Source organism: Pieris brassicae, chromosome 6 (assembly GCF_905147105.1).
Source record: "Pieris brassicae chromosome 6, ilPieBrab1.1, whole genome shotgun sequence".
Classification (NCBI taxonomy): Eukaryota; Metazoa; Arthropoda; class Insecta; order Lepidoptera; family Pieridae; genus Pieris; species Pieris brassicae.
This window is the reverse complement of record NC_059670.1, coordinates 3,973,011-3,983,540: the sequence shown is the minus strand read 5'-3', so window position 1 is coordinate 3,983,540 and position 10,530 is coordinate 3,973,011. Positions and strand designations below refer to the sequence as shown.

Here is a 10,530-nt window from a genome sequence, read left to right as displayed (position 1 = left end):
ACTTGAACAAGAAGGTTTCAGCTGTATTATTTCTCATATCAAATTACCGGTGACACAATTCTATAGTGACCTCATGTACAAAAAGGATTATTTGTACATTAGTCAAAAAAGAGAACATGCATGCATAAGAGATTATCAATTAGTTTCGATATCCTCAACAACCAATTTTTCTATCTAATCAGATTTTTACCTAAATAAGAATCGCCTAGTCTTTCATAAAACAAGTACTAATTATGCTATTAATATGCAATTGCAATTATTCCGTTGCTGTAAACACTTACCCTAGTTTAATTTAGTGAGTTAATTGACAAAAATTGAAAATGTTCACTTAATTAGGACTGACGTAACTCCACAAGCCTTGTCCAATTTGTTATTTAAATGAAAACCATAAAAAGTTACACGAAAAATTACTTCAAACATTTAATTTAATTTCAGAGATGAGAACGTTAATTAAGAACAAAATGCCGAGTGTGCTTCGCCGTCATTCATTCTAGTTAATAGTCACTAAAATCCATAGTAAGATTATGGATAGGTCTTGACTGTTTGACCCAGATACGCTGTGTGCGGATGAAACAGTAGATTTACTGCTGAGCTCAGAGCCAATGCAACGTCACACTGCAAGCAATCCAAGTTTCGCTTTATGCAACGAACATGTCTCTTTATAATGCTACGATATCGCTTTAATATGACGCTACTCTCTTAAGATAATTTTAAATCTAGTTCGAGGCGACAAAACCTTTTAAATACTCAACAAAATAACATCTGGGTTAATTTATATAGAGGAAATAAAAATAATTCTTAAAAATGTAATACAATGACTAAGACTGTTACTATAAATCAATAAAATAGTATTGACTTTTTAACAATATCTCAAAACTCAATTTTAAACATTCTTCAAATACAGTAGATAAACATATACAGGTAAGGTATCTCATATATTATTGAAAAATGAGTTCCAATCAAAGTGTAGTGACTTGTTTAGTCCAATTTTCACTTGTAATCAATAAATATACAAGCAGTATACCGTACTTAAAAACGTCTGTAAACCAGGACTAAATTTGGCGTTTAAAAAATAATAAATGAAATGGAATCAAAATCGTCATAAAAGTATAATAATAGAGGATTGGGGTGCCGCAACAACAGCGTTGACCTACCGAGCGCGCGCCGCCGCGGCAGTCTTCTGTCGAGCTTTCTAATGACCTCAGGCGTTGTGAGCTGCACGATAAAACGGTTTCCATCCCCTATAAGTCGGTAAAAAACCCCTGTGATTGAAGCACCAACTCTTTCTTGTGTGTAAAACATCAACAGTTAAGGACAGGCGCGTTTCGGCCGGTCTTCGAGGCTGTATCACAAAAATGGACTCTAAGTGTTGAAGGATAACACTGTTTTGCAATTAGCTGGGACCGTGTCAGCGCAAACAAAAGCCTTTAGGTAAAAACTATTTTTGCACTTTGTTTTGTTGATGCGAGATAGGGCACGATAAATTGTGTTCTTTTAAAGTTAACATAGTGTGAGAATATGCTGATTTTAATTAAAGAATTTAGCTTATTCTTTGCTCTTGTAATATAACATAAATGCATGCCGCGTTGTGAATTCATAACTAATATGTATAAAATATTATGTTTTGATATATAAATATATTATAATAATTAGATACACTTATAATATTGTAAATACCCATTACTATTACTATTGCCGAAAGTTAAGCTTCAAGTTTTAATGACATCAGCCTTTGAGGATGGTTTATCACGTCATTCTGCTTACGTCAGTTAAGACCGCATACAGAAACCACTTTTCAACACAACGGTATGTGTGTCACGCGATTTTAAGCTTTATTTACCAAGGCTTTACGATTAAAAAGCAATAAATAGTATTAGTATCTAAACACAAATTTAACATGATTTGTTTGGCTTTGGTAAAATGATTTTCTTTAGACGGATTCTACGTTATAGGAGTCGGATTGCAAAATTTATAAAAAATAATAATATTAATTTTAAAAAAAAAACAGCACAGTATGTCTACCCTCGACTCCCCTCGTGCTCCCTATTTATATATATTTTATAAAAGCATATACATATACGGCTACGTTTGAGGTAGTTACGATATTTTTATTCTCCCTATCTTAATTATAACGTAAAAAGGTTTTATTATGAATTGTCTGTCGAAATTTTTAAATTCCACAATGTTCGTGTCTTCGTTTTCATTGTATGGAATCGCCATCGGGTCTGAGTTTAGAACGAAAAACTTCATATTTTTTTGTGATTATCCTATTTTCGGTTTTTTACGTGCTAAACCGGTGGTACTAACTAACTAAGACACTATGTGAGTATGAATTTTAATCGGGTTACAGTATTTTGTAAATAACCTAATAATAAGGAATAATGAGATGTTACTATTCAATATATATAATTTTTAACTAAGCTAAAAGCTAAGGTTTACAGTTAACAAAGAAATGAAACTCTCAAAGCGTTAACCAGTTTTTTGTTCGTACCATAGAGTTCTCCTATATTTTCCTTTGTTTTAAATTCGTGATAGTATTCTTAATTAAATGTTCTTTTAAGTAAAAGAAACATTTAGATTACATCAACGTATAGTTGTTTTATCGCCTTTCACTTTACTTAGTTTTTACGCTTCCATTTTTATGAATTGCTTCCACATACATACGCACACATTTGAAAAATACAATACCCATCAGTTAGATTTATTTCATTGCAAACCTAAAAACAGGTGGCAATCCTAATCCAGGCTTCATAAACTTTAGGTATTCCAGTTTCGTTAACTCTGACAAGCCCAACGTAACTTGTTCGTAGTTTGTATTTCAGAAGGATGTTCATGATTTGAGCTTAGGGCGTCTTTCCGTTAACTACACTTTAGTTTCTGAATAGTCTTTATGATAACCCCTTGTTATAATGGTACAGTTTTTTATTTTAATGCCATGATAAATTTACATTAAATTTAATTCTAACGATGGTGAGAAATTCTATAACGAAACGTACCGCAACCGCTACAGCTAAACGTTATATAGGACAAACTCAGACTATCCTTTTTATTCCTGAAGGGTGTGTAATACGTAAAATGGGTTGGATAACTAATTAAAATTGAAACTTAAAATGCCGTAAATCCAAATCCAAATGCCAAATCTATTATCGATCATAACCCAAAACCATTGTATGTTATCATCTTTTGTCTTGTGGAATTTTTGGCCTGGTAGCAAAATTCGAACGTCACAGGGTCGATTTAAAAACCTCCTTGACCTACCTCGTTATATAATATCTGCAAAAGTAGATCAATCAATAGTGATAATAATAAAAAATACATAGCTTTCTTTGTCCGTGTTCGTTCAGTATTCGTTTAATTTGTATTTTTTTGATTACTTACTGATTACTTTGATTGCGTGCATAATCAAATTTTGTAAATTTTATTATATCACGCTTAAATAATTATTAAAAACTAAAAGTAATTGTTAGTTTTTATTAATTTTTAATTATTATTATAATTACTATGTAGGTTAAGAAAATTGTAAATAAAAAAATTTAGATTTATTTAATACAAATAAAAAGAATAGAACAATTATAATATTTTAACGCTAATTGTCTAAGCGGATTCTTAACTGACAATTTCGTATCGTCAAATTTCTATGGTCTCATATTTTATGTATTTTTTTCTTTTCAGGTTTAAAAATGAGGGACCTGTAGAATAAAATGAAACAGATACAATAATGTAATTATGAAAAACACTGTATGGGTCGTGGAGGGGAAGAACTGTCAGAATGTGTTTCAAATTATTTCTTTTCTGTTGGTTTTTCTCTCAGTTTGCCGAATTGAAAATACCTTGGCATGTCCTGACTTAATAGACAATGATAAATGTTTGTGTTATACTTTTGAAGATGGTAAGGAGTCTAATTTAAAACATTGGATCATGTATTTTGTAATTAATCTATTTAAGTTATAAATCTAATAAATGTTTATTATAAAGTCCGAAGTAATCTTCAAAGGTCTCTTTTATATTTATTAAACGAAGCGGAATGAATATATCATATACTTTTTAATGGTCCTTAAATATTAATCAATAATTAATCAATAATTAATCAATAATGAAGATTAATTAAACGAATTTTAAATTTTATTTACAGCTACATTTTTAGATTGTCAAGATACAATCTTAAAAGATGTCAAGAACGCACTTCAAAGTGTGCCGCGTATACATACTTTTTCGATATATGACCTCGATACTAACGAAGAAGAATTGGGACCACATTTCATACCGCAAAACGCTTGTATAAAGCACATACATATATCGAGAACAAGCTTAAAAAGCATTGACGATGAAGTGTTTGTACCGATAAAAAAGTGCCTTGAAACTCTAACTATTGTATCGAGTAAAGTTAAGTTGATACCATACAAAGCCATTTCTGGTATGCTAAAACTCATCTCAATTGAGTTAACATCGAACATTATCGAAGATATACCTAACTACAGTTTCTATGGCCTTCCTTTGATGAAACTGAATATAAAAGGCAATATGATACAGCAAATTCTTGAAAATGCCTTTTCTGGCTTGGAACTAACCCTCAGAGAAATCGACTTAAGCGAGAACAACTTAACGGCTTTTCCGATCACATCGATTGCAAAATTAAAAGCTCTCCGCTCTTTAAAACTAGCTTGGAACGAAATTTCTTTGTGCCCGAATGTCGAAGACATACAATTAAAATCCCTAGAGTATTTAGATTTAAATTCTAATAATTTTGAACTTATTTCGGAAGACTGCCTTAAATTTAGTCCGTCCCTGGCGATTTTATCGTTTCATTTTAACTTTATTAAGAACATTCACTACCGAGCTTTTAATTCTTTAATTAATTTGAAATCAATTGATCTCAGTTATAATCGAATAAAAATTCTAAATAGCAACCTATTTCAAAGTAATAAACTATTAGAGTCTATAAATTTAAGTCATAATCATCTGCACCATATCAACGGACTCCTTTGCAACATGCCCTCGTTGTCGAAAGTAAAATTAAGTAGTAATAATATACTTGAAGTGCCAATAGACTCCTTTCACAATTCAACGAAAATTAGTATTTTACACTTGGATAAGAATTGTATAAGTAACATAAACAGTGAGAGTTTTAGTGATTTGGAAAATATAGTAGAGCTGCGTTTAGATTCTAATTACTTAAATGACGTGCCACATAGCATTTTTATAAATAATGATAATTTAGAGATTTTAAGACTAGACAATAATAATTTTATAGACTTTAATAATAGCACATTCGTGGCTTTGGTGATTTTAAAAGAAATTAGACTTAATAATAATAAGCTCACCCTCATATCTAGAAGTCTCTTTATAAATTCAATCAAAACAGAGGATATATATTTGGATCATAATCAAATAAGTTTCATTGAGCCCCGTGCGTTTGAAAAAATGAAGAATTTAAAATATATATCTCTTAATAATAATAACCTAATAAATATACAAGAAGTTTTGCCAAAAATGAGCTCAAAACTGCTGACACTATATTTGCATGCAAACAAGCTTTCCTCGGTGAATACTTTTGAAAATGAAGACAGAATATATTATCTTACTTTAAAAGAAAATCGATTAAAATTTATAACAAAACATACTTTTGGAAATTTGACTTTTTTGGCGAGATTGGAATTGGCCAATAATGAAATTTCTGTTATTAACGACTTTTCATTGCAACGTTTAAGCTCAACGCGATATTTAGACCTTCAATATAATAATATTAAAAATGTCACCAGTTTTACATTTATTGGCTTAAGCGAGTTAGAAGATTTAGATATCTCACATAATAAAATTAATTATATTTATAATATGGCCTTTGAGCATTTAAAGAAGTTGAGAAGCCTAAATTTATCATATAATCCACTTAAAATTCTTTATAAAAATCTATTCCAACAACTACCATTAAGTTCATTGTACTTAGATTTTTGCGAAATACAAGTTATAGAGAATGGCACTTTTGATGGCTTGAATAATTTAAAAGTGCTCACACTTAATAGTAATTTCTTAAAATCGAACGATCTCCTAGCACTAGATGTAGCAGGTTTGAAGATGCTGTCTTTATCACACAACATTCTTGACTACTTACCAGTAGATGCGTTTGCACAGTTACCATTGTTAGAAATATTATTTTTGGAACATTGTAATATCGAAGAAATAGTTAAAGGAACGTTTAGGTATAATAAAAACCTGTTAAGGCTTAACGTAGCTCAGAATATTTTAAGCAAACTCCCGACTCAGCTTTTTGGTCCGTATAATTCGGTTTCAGAGTTAAATGTTAGCAACAATTTCCTAGATTATATGCCATATAATTCTCTCCATAATTTAACGCTTATAGAAACATTAGATTTTGCTGATAATTTATTACCTAAATTAGAAATTAGTGGATTAGGCGTACTTTCAAAACTCAAATACTTAATATTACGAAAAAATGAAATTCAATCAATAACAACTAGTCGGAAGGTATTGCTCAGTGAATTAATCTTACTAGATATAAGCTGTAATAAATTAAACTATTTGCCAAACCTTATATTAGAAAACTTTCCCCGAATTCAAAATATAAATGTTTCAAATAATAATATTCTTAACTTTAATTTTTTCTTCTCTTACAAGAAATTTGGATTATCGCTTATCAATATCGACCTAAGCAAAAATCCAACATATAGCTGGTCACGTTCTAGTAAATTTAGTGATAATACATTGATTGCAAATTTTTACGAATTACATATGAGCACAACGAATCTTACTAACATAGAAGACATAGATTTTGGTCTACTTATTAGTTTACAACATTTATATTTAACACACAATAAAATAAGACGTCTCTCTGTAAGCCCATTTTCAAAGTTAATTTATTTAGAAAACTTAGATTTAAGTTACAACAGAATTACTCATTTGAAAACGAGCAACTTTCGTGGTCTTGTTAAATTAACGGCATTATGCTTGTCTCACAATAACATTGAATCAATGGATTCGTTTGATGAAGATTTGGTGAATTTGAAACTTTTGGATCTATCCTTCAATAAATTACAAAATATATTGAATGACGATTTAATTAATTTACATGAACTAACAGTACTTTATGTAGGTTATAATAACATAAAATATATATCAGCAACCGCATTCAAAAATTTAAATAAAGTTGTTCAAATAGATTTAGATCATAACAAACTTCAAACTATACCTCTAGAGCTTTTGAATTCTATTGAAAATCATATTCAAGGAATTAATATAAAAGGTAATGATATTTAATGTGATTGGAATAAAAACAACACAGTCTGTTTAATCTGGCGGTTCCTTTTCTTTCCAGAGAATGTAATTATATGCCGATGTCAGAAGAACAACACATGGACATGGATCCAAGACCATCCGAAAATTATAGAACCAAATTCCGTGAAATGCTTGAACAATGAATATCCTAATGGGAAATGTAATTTTCCTCTAATTGCGCAGGTGTCGGTTGATAAGCATAATGACGGCTCAGTTTCCGTTTCATGGTTTATAAGGAATCGAACATCAATTAAAATTCTACAGATTATGTATTATGATGAAGAGGAATCGTCTGAGGTAAGTTCTTAATAAAATGCTTAGCCGTTAAATGTTCACTAAAGTTTTTAAATAACAAAACATTATTTTTAGGTATATTCAAAGTTCATAAACAGAAACGAAACTTCGGCTGCTTTAGTTGAATTGAATAAAAATATGAATTACGTAGTATGCCTTCTAGCTCTTTATGAAACTCCCATAAATTATGACGAGATAATCGAAGGATTACCAGGAAATGTAACTGATATTAACTTAAATAGTTTTATAAAAATAAACCGAAGTATTGCTGAAACAATCATCACTCAATCTACTACAAGTGAATGTTTACCATTTGATACTTATAAAAAACAACTTACTGCAAAATCAAACAATAAAGTCTATAGAATATCATCTATTCTGAATAGGCGTCTCGGTCTTATTGTAGGTTGTTCATTAGGCGTCGTAGTCTTCTTTATTATGGTCTCAGTTTTATTGTATACAAAAATAAAAGAAAGAAAAAGAATCGCTAAGTCCGACCCAGCATGGTCGGAAATGAATGATTACCATTCAATTCATAGTAAAGAAGATGTTTTACAATGCTCTAATACAGCCTCCACCGATAACATTTTGTTAGGAATGTCGAAGAGTCGTTATACTTCTGTAGATAAAATAAAATAGTTTAGACTAGCACAGTCTTAATACATTTTCGTAAGCAAAAACTAATATCATTAGAAGCTTGCCTGCTTTAGACATAGAGCGCATTAAATATATTTATAATTGTTGTTCTTATATAGTTTGATTGTAATAGTTGTAGATAAAAGTTATACTCAATAAAATTGTTGCTCAACGTTTCTATTAATTATTTTATCCATGATTATAAACCAAAGTAAATCTTTTTTTTTATTTACAAATGATCGATATCTGCCCTATATAAATGAATTACTTATGAATAAAAAAAACTTACATTCGTAATTACTGTATGGTATATAAATTTTCACATGGAAATACGCTTTTTAAATTACAGAAATCGTTGAAAACTAGTCATAGTTCCTAGAAAATTTTAAGGCAATCCATTATACTTTAATATTAAATAAATTTAGAAGGTAATCATAAACAATATTGATAACGAAACGATAATCACAAACAAACAACACAATACTTATACCGAATATGTAACATCTTGAGTTTCCGCTCCAAATATTATAGATTGCATTTATGTATAGCTATTAGAACTAAGCCTCGAGCGAAGCCTGATTGGTATGACGTCAAGCTGTGGAGACGTTATGAGCAACAATTATCTTAATTGACACATAAGCGCTGGGCCCAAGAGAAATAAGCTAATGCATTTCGTATTAACTAGAGGATCATGGTCTACATAAAGCGGATTATTGATATTGTTAATGTAATCGTATTATCCTGTCAAAAACATACATAGTAATACTATACATAGCTAATCACATAATTTTACAGACATACTAGAATATATAAATTGACTAAAGCGAACGTATGCATATTATTTATTTTTGAGTAATAACAACAGGTTTTATCAGCAGCACTTTTTACTCGATATACAGAAACAGTAGTGTTTTAGTTAAAGAGGAGAGAAAAAATATTTATTTAGAAGAATGAATCTGTTTAATTTACTATCGAATCAAAAGATTTAGCAATCTGACCCCACGTATAGGAATCGAATATATATATGAAAATAATTATATTAGATACTATTGTTATACGCTACAAAACACTTAGGAATGTATACCCTAAATCTTGTACCTAAAGATAAGTTGAAAGACAAGTAAATGTAAGGTTAAAAATAGAATGTTTGCAAACATTCATATTTCATGGTCTTCGTTCGGCGCGGAACGAAAGAAACACTTGACCTATTTAAAGTAACCTTCCGCGCTCTATATACTAACTTCTTACTTTTACTTCATTATTTTAATTCAATTTAACCTGCGGAGCATGAATATAATTAATCATTTTTACTTACTGCATTGAATTGGACTCATTTAGAAAAAAATAAACTTCAAATATTTATCATCTGAAAAAGTTATTATATCTTAAATCTTCTGAACCGATGTGATGAAACAAACAAATCACATTGATTTTAATTTTCATTTCCGAGAAATATGTGGACATTGGATTTGGGTAAGGAAATATCTTTTAAAAATTCATGGCATCATGACGAAGTTGATAGGAGAACTAGGAACTGTCATGGAACAAATTCTGGGGATACAAAGAAGTACTGAAGGCAGAGATACCAATATACTGAAAAAAGAAAGTCTAGACACGTTTACATTGCCTTGTATTTCTTACGATAGTAATTTTTCAAGGAATAAATAAGGCTTAATAATTAATTATTATGTTGACATTGTGTGCGTAGGTTAAATAAATCATTCTCAAATATCCAATCCCAACATACAGGTCAGTCGCATTACCTCCTTTTTTGAAGCAAGAATAAAGTGTTTAATATCAAATTAAATATTTCAATTCCATTCGTGACATTACAGTCATTGCTTATGTAGAATATGTTAGACATGCGTGACATTTATTCTATTAAAACAACAATTCTCTATAGATGTGTTAACCTCCCAAGATTTTTCGTGTTTTAAAAGGATTAAATTTTTTTTAATTCCACCAAAGTTAGATCTAGGTCCCGGCTACAACGTTTTTTGTATGTTGCAATCCCAAGGTTATGAAATTGAATTGTTTTAAATAATCGAAATTACATACAAAAAGTCAGCATCGGTATCACTAAGTAAAGATTATTTAAAATGCTACCGAATACAGTTTTAATTTATTGAAAGCAATCGTTAGTGATTACGAAATTCGTTGTTCAACTCAGTGATGCTAATAATTATTCAATATTATACCTTGTATACTGCGGATTTCAATTGCAATAATAATTCATAACAGTCTAGGCTTATGTTGAATTTGGGCGTAATGAGACATGCGAATAGAGATAAATCGGGTGATTGCATATTA

General features: G+C 30.0%; 1 protein-coding gene across 2 annotated transcripts; it reads left to right on the top strand.

The window, feature by feature from the left end:
* The first annotated feature begins 1,201 nt into the window (after positions 1-1,201).
* Positions 1,202-8,404, top strand: LOC123711384 (chaoptin-like). Of its 2 annotated transcripts, XM_045663951.1 has the most exons (5): positions 1,202-1,431; positions 3,673-3,889; positions 4,133-7,258; positions 7,331-7,587; positions 7,660-8,404. In XM_045663951.1, exons 2-5 carry the CDS (start codon positions 3,727-3,729, stop codon positions 8,221-8,223), a joined length of 4,110 nt encoding a protein of 1,369 aa, XP_045519907.1. In that variant the 5' UTR covers positions 1,202-1,431; positions 3,673-3,726; the 3' UTR covers positions 8,224-8,404. The 2 variants fall into 2 exon arrangements, with proteins under 2 accessions (XP_045519907.1, XP_045519909.1); XM_045663953.1 differs by lacking the exon at positions 7,660-8,404 and having other exon boundaries at positions 4,133-7,401.
* The last annotated feature ends 2,126 nt before the right edge of the window (positions 8,405-10,530 follow it).